Raw genomic sequence first — 16,412 nt, forward strand, 5'->3', positions numbered from 1 at the left:
GTCAGTGGATAAATAAAATGTGGTCTGTCCATACAATGGAGTATTATTTAGCAATAAAAAGGAATCAAGTACTGATGTAGGCTACAACATGAATGAACCCTAAAAATATTATGTTAAGTGAAAAAAAAGCCAGTCGCAAAGGACCACACATTGTATGATTCTCTTTATATGAAATGCCCAGAATAGGCAAGTTAGAAATTAAATTAACAGTTGCCTAGGGCTATGGGTGGGGCAGGGAGGAACAGGAAGTGACTGCTAATGGTTACAGAGTTTCTTTGGGGTGACAGAAATTGTTCTGAAATTAGATTGTGGTGATGAGTGCACGACTCTATGAATGTACTAAAAAATACTGGCTTGTAACCTTTAAACTGGTGGATTGCTTGTTATGGAATTATCGTATATCTGAATAAAGCTGTTTTAAAAAATCAGGTGGCCAGAGAAGCCCTCCCTGAGAAACTGACTTTAGAAGTTTTAGCAGGGAAATGAAACATTTTCTTAGTAAAAATATATTATGAGTACATTATGGAATAGAATGAACAATTCACATACATTTTAATAATAAAACATGATATGTTAAAGAACCTGTAGGTCCACATGTGTCCCTTCAAGCCCAGGTCACACAGTAGAGAGGTACTTGGGAGAACGTTTGAGAAGCAGCACAGCACAGGGTTCAAGGAGGGAATCAGAACTATCAGAGTTGGATCTTGGAAGGATCAGGGTGGAAAAAGGACTAGAGTGGGCATACAGCCCATGTCCTCAGGAAGGGAGGGGCATTCTTGAGCACTGTGCTTGGGGCCTAGCCTTTGCACCTCTTGTCCTCACTTCATAGATGGGAAACTGAGACTGGGACGGACTGGGTAATGATAATAGTAAGAAAAAGTCCACAGTCACCTGGTGGCAAATTGATCTGATGGTGAGACGTTTTGTACAGTGGTATGAGGGGAAAAGAATGGGGGAAGATTCTTCTATGAATTCTTCTATGATTCTTCTATGAATTCTTAGAATTCATAGAATCTAATTCATAGAATCTAATTCATTAGAATTCATAGAATCTAATTCATAGAATCTAATTCATTAGAATTCATAGAATCTAATTCATAGAATCTTCTATGATTCTTCTATGAATTCTTCTATGAATTCTAAGATTCTTCCCCCTATTCTTCTATGAGGGGGAAGATTCCAGAGATCAATGAGGATGCTGGCAGAACTTGCTGTCTCATCAGCTGTGAGCGGTAAAGATGAGGGAAGAGTCAAGGACACATCCAGTTTCCAGTTTGTATATTGGGTGAATGATGGAGCTGTTTGCTGAAATGGGGAATACTGCCAGGCAGAAGATGGCATGCTTGGTTGGGTTGGAGGCACCTGTGGCACATCCTGGGGGTGAGGTGGGGGTTGTCAGGTTGTGTATTGATCTGGAGATCAAAAAAGAGAGAGAGAAGTCTGTGCTAGCAACAGGGTAAGTGGATGATCAGGCTTCCTAAATTCACATGTCTTCAGGAGCTTGCAGATGGCAAGCCATGAGTGCAGCAGGCCAGTGGGAGAATTACAGGTGGAGACCATGGAGAACAAGCAAGTACACTCCCTTCCAGAGAGAGCACCCCTTACTCAGCTCTAGACTATAACTGCCATGTAGAGAGTGGGAAGGGAGCATGATTAAGAATATGGAAGTTGGAGCCAGACTGCTTGGGTTCAAATTCCAGCTCCCTTACAAGTTGCTTTACTTCTCTGTGCCTTGGGTTCTTTATCTGTAAAATGGGGATGATAATATAGTACCTTCCTCCTAGGAAAAAAAAAATATATATATATATATGTGTGTGTGTGTGTGTATATATACATATGTGTGTATGGCATATAGCAAGTCTACAAAAGTGTCAGCTATCATTATCATATGAGACTTCAGATCCAGCTGTCAGAGGGGCTACACATCTATAATGTTATGTGAAATTTACTAACCTGAAGTTGTTGGCAACTGATTAAAATTTTATTTAAATAGTCCAGAATCAAACACAATGCATATGGATGAGGTCTGCATATGGCTCTTGAGCTTCCAATTTGAGACCTCTGACAGCCATGGTAAGTTAAAGTGGGGATCGAGTGGTGGTTTTACCTAGAGAAAAGGGAAAATAAGAAGAGCTGGCCCTGGGACAGGTGGCAGAGGAGAGAATGCCTGTCTCATGATGTCCGATGCCCTGCAGGATCCCAGAAGGAGAGATAGATGTACAGCAAGACCATGAAGAAGCTGTTAAGAGTGGAAGCCTCTGGAAGGAGGGCCCAGGTCCACAGTGTGGGCAGCCATGGTCTCTGGCATGAAGACCTCCTGGAGCCTGCCAATAAGCCCAGCATCACTGGAAAGTTCAAGGTGCTGGAGCCGCCCGTGCTGGGCCATGACCTGAGGCTGGTCCTTTGCTTGGCTAACCTCACATCCTGGGTCCAGTGGGTCCAAGTCACCATATTTTACACCCACAAGCCGGTGGCAGAGATCCTGCACGAATCCCATGCAGTGAAGCTGGGGCCAGAAGAGGATAAGAACACCACAGCTGGGTGGGACCTGGTTGGCCCAGCTCCTTTTCCAGGAGGGTTGGGGTTGGGGGCAGACTTCACGGCATCCTACATTCATTCCCAGGAAAGAAAGGGATATTTCTGAGCATTTGCAGATGAGAAAACTGAGGTTCAGAGGGGCTGAATAATGAAGATAGTAATAAAAGTACACAATCATCTAGTGGCAAACATATAATGCTCAGGTGTTCCCACTTAGTATGAATATTCACACACTGAATAAATACCTGCTGGGAGCATTTCATAGTATGTGGAATATGCCCTGTGTTACCTTTCTAAAATCCAACAAATTTCAGAGCTCATCTGGCTCCAGGTGTTTGGTGTGAGAGGAATGGACCAGTAAGAGATGTTTATTAAGTGCCTACATGTGGCAGGCCCTGTCCCAAGAATTCTGCAGGCATCAGCTACAACCCACAACCACCCTCAGTCCTCTCCCTTCCCCTTTCCTCCCATATTCTTCCTCTGTCCCTGTCTTTCTCTCTCCCCTGCCCCACCAGCACATACATTCTGAAGGATTTGATTAAATAAAGACATTGTTCCTCTGAACCAGTTTCAGCTAAGTGAAACCTTGTGTGTTTTGACAGGATGTGAAAGTATGTGAAGGAGGTGTCACATACTTTTTGCTTTTCTGTCACTTATTTTTCACACAGTCTAAATCACAAAATAACACTTCACAAGGAAATGTTAATTAACATACACTTTCTCCTGGTTTTTTTCATATTAAAAGTAATACAGCTACGTAGGGGAAAGCAGGAGCAAGATGGCAGAGTAGATGGACGTGCGCTCATTCCTTCTTGTGAGAGCACGTGAATCACAACTAACTGCTGAACAATCATAGACAGGAAGACACTGAAACTCACCAAAAAAACATACCTCACATCCAAAGACAAAGGAGAAGCCACAGTGAGACAGTAGGAGGGGAGCAATCACAATAAAATCAAATCCCGTAACTGCTGGGTGGGTGACACACAAGCTGGAGAACGCTTATACCACAGAAGTCCACTCACTGAAGTGAAGGTTCTGAGCCCAACATCAGACTTTCCAACCTGAGGGTCCGGCAATGGGAGGAGGAAATCCTAGAGAATCAGACGGTGAAGGCTAGCGAGATTTGATTGCAGGATTTTGACAGGACTAGGGGAAACAGAGACTCCACTCTTGGAGGGCACACACAAAGTAGTGGTCGCATCAGGACGCAGGGAAAGGAGCAGTGACCCCATAGGAGACTGAACCAGACCTACCTGCTAGTGTTGGAGGGTATCCTGCAGAGGCAGAGGATGGCTGTGGCTCACCGTGAGGACAAGGACACAGGCAGAAGAACATCTGGGAAGTACTCCTTGGAATAAGCCCTCCCAGAGTCCGCCATCAGCCCCACCAAAGAGCCAGGTAGTCTCCTGTGTTGGGTTGCCTCCGGCCAAACAACCAACAGGGAAGGAGCCCAGCCCCACCCATCAGCCGACAAGCGGATTAAGGTTTTCCTGAGTTCTGCCCACAAGAGTAACACCCAGCTCTATCCACCACCAGTCCCTCCCATCAGGAAACTTGCACAAGCCTCTTAGATAGCCTCATCCACCAGAGGGCAGACAGCAGAAGCAAGAAGAACTACAATCCTGCAGCCTGTGGGAAAAAAACCACATTCACAGAAAGACAGACAAGATGAAAAGGCAGAGGGCTATGTACCAGATGAAGGAAGAAGATAAAACCCCAGAAAAACAACTCAATGAGGTAGAGATAGGCAACCTTCCAGAAAAAGAATTCAGAATAATGGTAGTGAAGATGATCCAGGACCTCAGAAAAAGAATGGAGGCAAAGATCGAGAAGATGCAAGAAGAGTTTAACAAAGACCTAGAAGAATTAAATAACAAATACCTAGAATAATTAAAGAACAAACAAACAGAGATGAACAATACAATAACTGAAATGAAAAATACACTAGAAGGAAACAATAGCAGAATAACTGAGGCAGAAGAACGGATAAGTGACCTGGAAGGCAGACTGGTGGAGTACACTGCCATGGAGCAGAATAAAGAAAAAAGAATGAAAACAAATGAAGACAGCCTAAGAGACCTCTGAGGCAACATTAAATGCAACAACATTTGCATTATAGGGGTCCCAGAAGGAGAAGGGAGAGAAAGAACCCAAAAAGATATTTGAAGAGATTATAGTCAAACACTTCCCTAACATGGGAAAGGAAATAGCCACTCAAGTCCAGGAAGCACAGAGAGTACCAGGCAGGAAAAACCCAGGAGAAACATGCCAAGACACATAGTAATCAAATTCGCAAAAATTAAAGACAAAGAAAAATTGTTGAAAACGAGGGAAAAATGACAAGTAACATACAAGGGAACTCCCATGAGATGAACAGCTGAATCCTCACCAGAAACTCTACAAGCCAGAAGGGAGTGACATGATATATTTAAAGTGATGAAAGGGAAGAACCTACAACCAAGATTACTGTCCCCAACAAGGATCTCATTCAGATTCGACAGAGAAATCAAAAGCTTTACAGACAATCAAAAGCTAAGAGAATTCAGCACCACCAAACCAGCTCTACAACAAACGCTAAAGGAACTTCTCCAAGTGAGAAACACAAGAGAAGAAAAAGACCTACAAAAACAAACCCATAACAATTAAGAAAATGGTCATAGGAACATACATATCAATAATTACCTTAAATGGATTAAATGCTCCAACTAAAAGACACAGGCTCGCTGAATGGTTACAAAAACAAGACCCATATATATGCTGTGTATAAGAGACCCACTTCAGACGTTGGGACATATACAGATTGTAAGTGAGGGGATGGAAAAAGATATTCCATGCAAATGAAATCAAAAGAAAGCTGGAGTAACAATACCCATACCAGATAAAATAGACTTTAAAATAAAGAATGTGACAAGAGGCAAGGAAGGACACTACATAATGATCAAGGGATCAATCCAAGAAAAAGATATAACAATTATAAATATATATGCACCCAACATAGGGGCACCTCAATACATAAGGCAACTGCTAACAGCTGTAAAAGAGGAAATCGACAGTTATACAATAATAGTGGGGGACTTTTAACACTTCACTTACACCAATGGACAGATCATACAAACAGAAAATAAGGAAACACAAGCTTTAAATGATATAATAGAGCACATAGATTTAGTTGATATTTATAGGACATTCTATCCAAAAACAGCAGATTACACTTACTTCTGAAGTGCACACAGAACATTCTCCAGGATAGATCACATCTTGGGTGACAAATCAAGCCTCAGTAAATTTAAGAATATTGAAATCATACCAAACATCTTTTCTGACCACAATGCTATGAGAAGAGAAATGAGTTACAGGGGAAAAAGGTAAAAAACACAAACACATGGAGGCTAAACAATACGTTACTAAATAACCAAGAGATCCCTGAAGAAATCAAAGAAGAAATCAAAAAATACCTAGAGACAAATGACAATGAAAACACGACGATCCAAAACCTATGGAATGCAGCAAAAGCAGTTCTAGGAGGGAAGTTTATAGCTATACAAGCCTACCTCAAGAAACAAGAAAAACCTCAAATAAACAATCTAACCTTACACCTAAAGGAACTAGAGAAAGAAGAACAAACAAAATCCAAAGTTAGTAGAAGGAAAGAAATCATAAAGATTAAAGCAGAAATAGATGAAATAGAAACAAAGGAAACAAAAGCAAACATCAATAAAACTAAAAGTTGGTTCTTTGAGAAGATAAACAAAATTGATAAACCATTAGCCAGACTCATCAAGAAAAAGAGGCAGAGGACTGAAATAAATAAAATTAGAAATGAAAATGGAGAAGTTACAACAGACACTGCAGAAATACAAATCATCCTAAGAGACTACTACAAGCAACACTATGCCAATAAAATGGACAACCTGGAAGAAATGGACAAATTCTTAGAAAGGTATAACCTTCCAAGAGTGAACCAGGAAGAAATAGAAAATATGAACAGACCAATCACAAGTAAGGAAATTGAAACTCTGAGTAAAAATCTTCCAACAAGCAAAAGTCCAGGACCAGATGGCTTCACAGGTGAATTCTATCAATCATTTAGAAGAGAGCTAACACCCAACCTTCTCAAACTCTTCCAAAATATTGCAGAGGAGGGAACACTCCCAAACTCATTCTATGAGGCCACCATCACCCTGATACCAAAACCAGACAAAGATACTACAAAAAAAGAAAATTACAGACCAATATCACTGATGAATATATATGCAAAAATCCTCAACAAAATACTAGCAAACAGAATCCAACAACACATTGAAAGGATCATACAACATGATCAAGTGGGGTTTATCCCAGGAATGCAAGGATTCTTCAATATACACAAATCAATCAATGTGATACACCATATTAAGAAATTGAAGAATAAAAACCATATGATCATCTCAACACATGCAGAAAAAGCTTTTGACAAAATTCAACACCCATTTATGATAAAAAACTCTCCAGAAAGTGGGCATAGAGGGAACCTACCTCAACATAATAAAGGCCATATATGACAAACCCACAGGAAACATCATTCTCAATGGTGAAAAACTAAAAGCATTTCCTCTAAGATGAGGAACAAGACAAGGATGCCCACTCTCACCACTATTATTCAACATAGTTTTGGTAGTCCTAGCCATGGCAACCAGAGAAGAAAAAGAAATAAAAGGAATACAAATTGGAAAAGAAGAAGTAAAACTGTCCCTGTTTGCAAATGACATGATACTATACATAGAGAATCCTAAAGATGCCACCAGAAAACTACTAGAGCTAATCAATGAATTTGGTAAAGTTGCAGGATACAAAATTAATGCACAGAAATCTCTGGCATTCCTGTACACTAATGATGAAAAATCTGAAAGATAAATTAAGGAAACACTCCCATTTACCAATGCAACAAAAAGAATAAAATACCTAGGCATAAACCTGCCTAGAGAGACAAAAGACCTGTATGCAGAAAACTATAAGACACTGATGAAAGAAATTAAAGATGAAACAAACAGATTGAGAGATATACCATGTTCTTGGATTGTAAGAATCAATATTGTGAAAAGGACTATGCTACCTAAAGCAATCTACAGATTCAATGCAATCCCTATCAAATTACCAATGGCACTTTTTACAGAACTAAAACAAAAAATCTTAAAATTTCTACAGAGACACAAAAGACCCCGCATTGCCAAAGCAGTCCTGAGGGAAAAATTCGGAGCTGGAGGAATCAGATTCCCTGACTTCAGATAATGCTTCAAAGCTACAGTAATCAAGATGATATTGTACTGGCACAAAAACAGAAATATAGATCAATGGAACAGGATAGAAACCCCAGAGATAAACCCACACACCTATGGTCAACTAATCTGTGACAAAGGAGGCAAGGAAGTACAATGGAGAAAAGACAGTCTCTTCAATAGTGGTGCTGGGAAAACTGGACAGCTACATTTAAAAGAATGATATTAGAACACTCCCTAACATGATGCGCAAAAATAAACTCAAAATTGATCAGAGACCTAATATAAGACTGGACGCTATAAATCCTTAGAGGAAAACATAGGAAGAACACTCTTTGACATAAATCACAGCAAAATCTTTTTTGATCCACCTCCTAGGATAATGGAAATAAAAACAAAAATAAACAAATGGGACCTAATGAAACTTAAAAACTTTTACAAAGCAACAGAAACTACAGACAAGACGAACAGACAACTCTCAGAATGGGAGAAAATATTTGCAAACGAATCAATGGACAAAGGACTAATCTCCAAAATATATAAACAGCTCATGCAGCTGAATATTAAAAAAACAAACAACCCAATCCAAATATGGTCTGAAGACCTAAATAGACATTTCTCCAAAGAAGACATACAGATGGCCAAGAAGCACATGAAAAGCTGCTCAACATCACTAATTATCAGAGAAATGCAAATCAAAACTATAATGATTATCACGTCACACTAGTTAGAATGGGCATCATCAGATAATCTACAAACAACAAATGCTGGAGATGGTGTAGGGAAAGGCAATCCTCTTGCACTGTTGGTGGGAATGTAAATTGATGCAGCCACTATGGAGAACTGTATGGAGGTTCTTTAAAAAACTAAAAATAGAATTACCATATGACCCAGCGATCCCACTACTGGGCATATACCCAGATGAAACCATAATTCAAAAAGACACATGCACCCCAATGTCCATTTGCACCACTATTTACAATAGCCAGGTCATGGAAGCAATTTAAATCCCCATCAACCGCTGATTGGATAATGAAGATGTGGTACATATATACAATGGAATATTATCCATAAAAAGGAACGAAATTGGGTCATTTGTAGAGATGTGGATGGATCTAGGGACTGTCACACAGAGTGAAGTCAGAAAGAGAAAAACAAATATCGTATATTAACCCATATACGTGGAACTGAGAAAAAGGGTACAGATGAACCAGTTTGCAGGGCAGAAATAGAGACACAGATGTAGAGAACAAACGTATGGACGCCAAGTGGGGAAAGTGACGGGGGTGTGGGCTGTGGTGTGATGAATTGCGAGATTGGGATTGACATATATACACTAATATGTATAAAATGGACAACTAATAAGAACCTGTTGTATAAAAAAATAAAATAAAATTCAAAAAAAATATAATACATATTCATTAAAGATTTAGAGAGCAGAAGGGAAAGATCACCTATGATCCTGCCACCCACCTACAAATTGTTAACGTTTTCCTTCCAAATTTTTAATGCCTGTTGCTTTTTGAAAAACAGTTCTGGGGCTTCCCTGGTGGTCCAGTGACTAAGACTCTGTGCTCCCAATGCAGGGGGCCCGGGTTTGAGCCCTGGTCAGGGAACTAGATCCCACATGCCACAACCAAGAGTTTGCATGCTGCAACTAAAGATTCCACATGCCACAATTAAAGATCCTGCACGTGGCAACAAAGATCCCATGTGTCGCAACTAAGATCCAGTGCAGCAAAATAAATAATTTTTTTTGGTTCCAAAATAGGGTCTTTATATTTTTATTAAAATAAAAGATATTACAGAATATAAGTCCAGTAAAATTTCCTTTTTTTTAATTAAAAAAGGAAAATTAAACAAAAGAAAAGAATCTGTTAAAATGTTTGGTTCTATGTATGGTCACCAAAATCTATAATCAATTTGCTTTCAGTCAAATATACACACAGATAGAGACATAGACACAGTAAATACACACACACACATACACATTCTATATAATGTTTAAGATATTAGGAACATCAAAATATATTTGTGTATGCTTCTCAAACTGGGCTTCCTATTGTCTTGGATATATGGTGCTGTATCATTCCATGTTATATAAATTAATGCACTATTTATATTAACACGAAGTTATTATGGAATAGAATGAAAAATTTGCACGCATTTTCTAGCACTCAGAAATTATCAAACAAATATTAAGGAGTTGATTAATCAATGAATTAGGTTTTTTTTAACATCTTTTTTTGGGGGTATAATTGCTTTACAATGGTGTGTTAGTTTCTGCTTTATAACAAAGTGAATCAGTTATACATATACATATGTTCCCATATCTCTTCCCTCTTGCGTCTGCCTCCCTCCCACTCTCCCTATCCCACCCCTCCAAGCGGTCACAAAGCACCAAGCTGATCTCCCTGTGCTATGCGGCTGCTTCCCACTAGCTATCTACCTTACATTTGGTAGTGTATATATGTCCATGCCTCTCTCTCTCGCTTTGTCACAGCTCACCCTTCCCCCTCCCCATATCCTCAAGTCCGTTCTCTAGTAGGTCTGTGCCTTTATTCCTGTCTTACCCCTAGGTTCTTCATGACATTTTTTTTTCTTAAATTCCATATATATGTGTTAGCATCTGGTATTTGTCTTTCTCTTTCTGACTTACTTCACTCTGTATGACAGACTCTAGGTCTATCCACCTCATTACAAACAGCTCAATTTCGTTTCTTTTTATGGCTGAGTAATATTCCATTGTATATATGTGCCACATCTTCTTTATCCATTCATCTGAAGATGGGCATTTAGGTTGTTTCCATCTCCGGGCTATTGTAAATAGAGCTGCAATGAACATTTTGGTACATGACCATTTTTGAATTATGGTTTTCTCAGGGTATATGCCCAGTAGTGGGATTGCTGGGTCATATGGTAGTTCTATTTGTAGTTTTTTAAGGAACCTCCATACTGTTCTCCATAGTGGCTGAACCAATTCACATTCCCACCAGCAGTGCAAGAGTGTTCCCTTTTCTCCACACCCTCTCCAGCACTTATTGTTTCTAGATTTTTTGATGATGGCCATTCTGACTGGTGTGAGATGATATCTCATTGTAGATTTGATTTGCGTTTCTCTAATGATTAATGATGTTGAGCATTCTTTCATGTGTTTGTTGGCAGTTTGTAAAAGCCTGCCAAAAAAAGAAAAAAGAAAAACAGTTCTAATGATATCACAAACACTCATTAGTGCCCTGCTCCTTTCATATTACATTATAATTTAAATATTTTTAATAAGCTCTTCATTCACATCATTTGAATGGATGTATAATCTGTAAACAAATATATGGTGATTTATTTCATCTTTTCCCTTCTTTTGGGTAGCTATCAGCTATTGCTATTTCTAAAAAGCACTAAAGTAAACATCTTGGTGAAAAAAATTCCCCTTTTTTGATCTAGATTTTGGACTGTTTTGTTAGAATACATTCACAAAAATGGAATTACTAAGACAAATTGTATAGCTATTAAATATAAATAATTTATTAAAATTTATAATTTTTTAAATTAATAGGCTTTTTTTTAGCAGTTTTGGTTTCAGAAAAAATGAGCAGAAAGTCCAGAGGGTTCCCATATACCCCTCACCACCTCCTATATTTCCCTATTATTAGCATCTTGCATTAGTGTGGTACATTTGTTACAGTTGACAAGCTAATACTGGTACATGTTATTCTTAACTAAAGTCCATAGTCTACATTAGGGTTCACTCCGTATTGTACATTCTGTGGGTTTTGACAAATGTATGACATGTATCCATCATTAGAGTATCATACAGAATAGTTTCACTGCCCTAAAATTCCCTGTTCTTCACCTATTCACTTCTCCCTCCCTCATCTCAAACCCCTAGCAACCACTGATCCTTTTACTGTCGCCAAAGTTTTGCCTTTCCCTAAATATCATAGAGTTGAAATCATACAGTGTGTAGCCTTTTCAGATTGGTGTCTTTCACTTAGAAATAAGTACTTAAGATTCTTCATGATTTTTTCATAGCTTGATAGCTCATTTTTTGTTATCACTGAATAGTATTCCTTTATATGGATATACCACAGTTGATTGATTCATTCACCTACTGAAGAATACCTTAATTGCTTCCAAGTGTTGGCAATTATGAATAAAGCTGGTATAAACATCCATGTACAGGTTTTTTTGTGAACATGTTTTCAATTTATATGGGTAAATACTAAGCAGCATGATTGCTAATGGTGTGATAAGAATATGTTTAGTTTTCTAAGAAACTGTCAAAGTATCCCAAAATGGCTGTAACACTTTGCATTCCCACCATCAATGAATGAGAGTTCCTGTTGCTCCACATCCTCTCCAACATTTTGTGTTGTCAGTGTTTTGGATTCTTGTAATTCTAATAGGTATGTGGTTGTATCTCGTTTTAATTTGAAATTTCATAATGATGTATGATGTGAGCATCTTTTCATATGCATCTGTACATCTTCTTTGGTGAGGTGTCTGTATAGATCTTTTGCCCATTTTTTAATCATGTTGTTCATTTTCTTATTGTTGAATTTTAAGAGTTCTTTGTATATTTTGTATAATTGTCTTTTATCAGATGTGTCTTTTGCAAATATTTTCTCCCAGTTTGTGGCTCACCTGCTCATTCTCTTGACAGTTCTTTCACAGAGCAGAAGTTTTTAATTTTAATAAAGTGCAATTTATCAATTTTTTATTTCACGGATCATACCTTTGGTATTGTACCTAAAAATTCAGTCATCATCATACCCAATATTATCTAGGTTTTCTCCTATGTTATTGTCTAGATGTTTTATAGTTTCACACTTTACATTTAGGCTTATGATCCATTTTAATTTCATTTTTGTAAAGGGTATAACATATGTGTCTAGAATCTTTTTTTTAGTGTGGATATCCAGTTGTTCCAGCACCACTTATTAAAAGGACAATCTTTTCTCCATTGCTCCTTTATCAAAGATCAGTTGACTATATTTGTGTGGATCTACTTCTGGGCTCTATTTTGTTCCACTGATTTGTCTATTCTTTCATCAATACTACACTCTTTTGATTACTGTAGTTTTATAGTAAGTCAAAGTCAGGGAGTGTTAATCCTCTGATGTTCTTTTCCTTTAATATTGTGTTGGCTTGTTGGCTCTTCTGGGTCTTTTGCCTCTTTTCATAAATCAGTTTAGAATCAATTTGTTGATATCCATTAAATAACTTTCTGGGATTTTGATGGAATTGCCTTGACTATAGATCAAGTTGGGAAGAACTGACATCTTGACAATATCAAGTCTTCCTATCCATGAACATGGAATATCTCTGCATTAATTTAGTTACTTTTTTATTTCTTTCATCAGAGTTTTTTATAGTTTTTCTCATGTATATACATATCTTCTACATATTTTGTTAGATTAATGCCTGAGTTGTTCACTGTGGGGGTGCTAATATAAATGGTATTTTAAATTTCAAATTCCACTTGTTTAGTGCTGGTATATTTTAAAAAGTGATTGAATTTTGTAAATTAACTTTATATCCTGTGACTTTGCTATAATTAGTAATTAGTATGATTACTTCCAGGAGTTTTTTATTATTGATTCTTTCAGATTTTCTACATAGATAATCATGTCATCTGTGAACAAAGACAGTTTTATTTCTTCCTTCCAAATATGTATACCTTTTATTTCCTTTTTTGTCTTTTTGCCTTAGCTGGGACTTCCAGTCCAGTGTTGAAAAGGAGTGGTGAGGGAGACATCCTTGCCTTTTTCCTGTTCTTAGTGGGAAAGCTTTGAGTTTCTCACTGTTAAGTATGTTGTTAGCTATCAGTTTTTTGTAGATGTTCTTTGTCAAGTTGAGGAAATTCCTCAGCTATTCCTAGTTTGCTGAGAATTTTAATCATGAATAGGTATTGGATTTTGTCAAATGCTTTTTCTGCATCTACTGATATGATCATGTGACTTTTCTTCTTTAGCTTATTGATGTAATGGGTTACATTAATTGATTTTTGAATTTTGAGGCAACCTCGTATACCTGAATAAATCCCACTTGATCGAGGTATAGAATTCTTTTTATACATTGTTGGATTAAATTTGCTAATATTTTGTTGAGGATTTTTGCATCAATGTTCATGAGTGATATCGGTATGTAATTTCCTTTTCCTGTAATGTCTTTGTCTGGTTTTGGTATTAGAGTTATGCTGCCCTCATGAAATGGTTTAGGAAGTATTCCCTCTACTTCCATCTTCTGGAAGAGATTGTAGAGAATTGATGTCATTTCTTCCTTAAATGCTTGGTAGAATTCACCACTGAACTCATCTGGGCACAGTGTTTTCTGTTTTGAAAGGTTATTCACTATTGATTCTTTGATTTACTATTGATTTCTTTAATAGATATAGACCTGTTCTGATTGTGTGTTTCTTATTCTGTGACTTTTAGCAGATTTTGTCTTCAAGGAATTGGTACATTTCATCTAGGTTATAAAATTTGTGGGCATAAGGTTGTTCAAAATATTCCTTTATTATCCTTTTAATGTCCATGGGATCTATAGTGATGTCCCTCTTTCATTTCTGATATTAGGAATTTGTGTCTTCTCTCTTTTTTTCTTATTTAGCCTGGCTGGAGGCTTATCAGTTTTATTGATCTTGAAAAAAAAAACAGCTTTTGGTTTTGGTGACTTTCTCTTTAGATTTCTTGTTTTCAATTTTATTGATTTCTCATCTAGCTTTTTTCTAAATTTTATTTCTCTCCTTTTGCTTACTTTGGATTTAATTTGTTCTTTTTCTAGTTTCTTAAGATGGAAATTTAAGATTTATTGCTTTTAGATCTTTCTTCTTTTCTAATATATGCATTCAGTGCTATAAATTTCTACCTAAGCACTGCTTTGCTGCATCCCACAAATTTTAAGTTATATTTTCATTTAGTTCAAAATATTTTTAAATTTCTTTCAAGATATCTTCTTTAGCCTAAGTGTTATTTACAAGTGTGTGGTTTAATTGCCAAATATTTTGGAGTCTTCCAGTTATCTTTCTGTTACTGATATCTAGATTAATTCTCTTGTGGTCTGAGAGCATACATTGTATAATTTTTATTCTTTTAAATTTGTTAATGTGTTATTCATGGCCCAGAATGCGGTCTTTCTTGAGAAATATTCCATATGAGCTTGAGAAGAATGTGTATTCTGCTCTTGTTGGATGAAGTAGTCTATAGTTTTCAGTTATATCTAGTGGTTGATGGTGCTGTTGAGAACATTTATTCTAAGAAAAGGGTCTCAGTTTTTATTAGATTGTTGGTGGAGTCCATGACCTACAGAACTTCAAGGAGCTCTGTTCTGAATATTGTAAGGAGTAGTCTTTCTCCTCCCTTCTCCCGTGGTCTGAACTAATGTCCAAAGCTCTGTCCATGTGCATAATTGGGAGCATCTGGTGGTTCTTCACTCTGGAGCCTTAAAATTTGCACTTCTAATAAGTTCCCAGGAGATGCTGATGCTACTGGTCCCAGGACCACACTTTGAGAACCACTCATCTCCCACCATGCAAGGAGTAAATGATATAACATATATAAAATATTTGGTATAATTCCTACCACTAATGAACATTAAATTTATGGTAGTGATTGTCAGTATTGTTGGTATTATTATAAGCTGGGGATAATAATACTTGCTCATGGGATTGTTGTAAGGATTAAATGAGTTAATCCATGAATGTGCTTCCAAGTGCCCCAGACACTTTAATCCCTCAGTAAAAGTCAGCTTTTAAAATGATTAATTATTACTAGTACTGTAGTAAGGGTTCTCCTAGTAATGGCCTGCTGGACTAAGGGAACCCATAAAAACATGGTAGAACTTTGACACATGGATCAGCTATGGGCATTCAAGAAGCATCAACTATATGCAAAGCTCTTGGGGAACAGAGAGTTTGAATCCTTTAAGGATCTTTCCCACAGATTGAAAACTCAGATGCCTTTGGAGGCAGGAAGGAAACAGAAATAAAGGAAGCAGTAGCGATAAGGCAGTAGGGGATGGTAGAACCTGGGCAAACTGGAAATGACATGTTGTACCTAAAAGAAAAAAATGTATAGTGGTCAAATATATATATGTGACTAACAATCACCTATGGCCTGTGGTGACCCATGCTCAAAAGAAGAGACTGCATGCGACTTCCCTGGTGGTGCAGTGGTTAAGAATCTGCCTGCCAATGCAGGGGACATGGGTTTGAGCTCTGGTCCGAGAAGATCCCACATGCTGCGGAGCAACTAAGCCCGTGTGCCACAACTACTGAAGCCCACGCGCTCTAGGGCCCCCATGCTGCAACTATTGAAGCCAACACACCTAGAACCCGTGCTCTGGAACAAGAGAAGCCACCGCAGTGAGAAGCTTGCACATCACAATGAAGAGTAGCCCCGCTTGCCACAACTAGAGAAAGCTCGCATGCAGCAACAAAGACCCAAAGCAGCCAAAAATAAAAATGTATATACAAGTAAATAAATAATTTTTTTTTAAAAAAAAAGAAGGGACTGCATAGGCAGGTTGTTTGTGGCTGATGAGAGAGAGATGGAAATGGCCAGAACCACAGGAGCTCAGTAGGCAAAGGGCACAAGATGATTGAGTAAGGGCATCAGT

At 37.8% G+C, this 16,412-nt stretch overlaps 1 protein-coding gene across 1 annotated transcript in view; it reads left to right on the plus strand.

The window, feature by feature from the left end:
• TGM6 (transglutaminase 6) overlaps positions 1–16,412 on the plus strand; it is a 78,769-nt gene that overhangs the window by 19,693 nt on the left and 42,664 nt on the right. The window contains 1 exon segment of the mRNA XM_060030967.2: positions 2,196–2,520. Coding sequence (XP_059886950.2) covers positions 2,196–2,520 — 325 coding nt within the window.

This window comes from Delphinus delphis, chromosome 15, assembly GCF_949987515.2.
Source record: "Delphinus delphis chromosome 15, mDelDel1.2, whole genome shotgun sequence".
Lineage (NCBI taxonomy): Eukaryota > Metazoa > Chordata > Mammalia > Artiodactyla > Delphinidae > Delphinus > Delphinus delphis.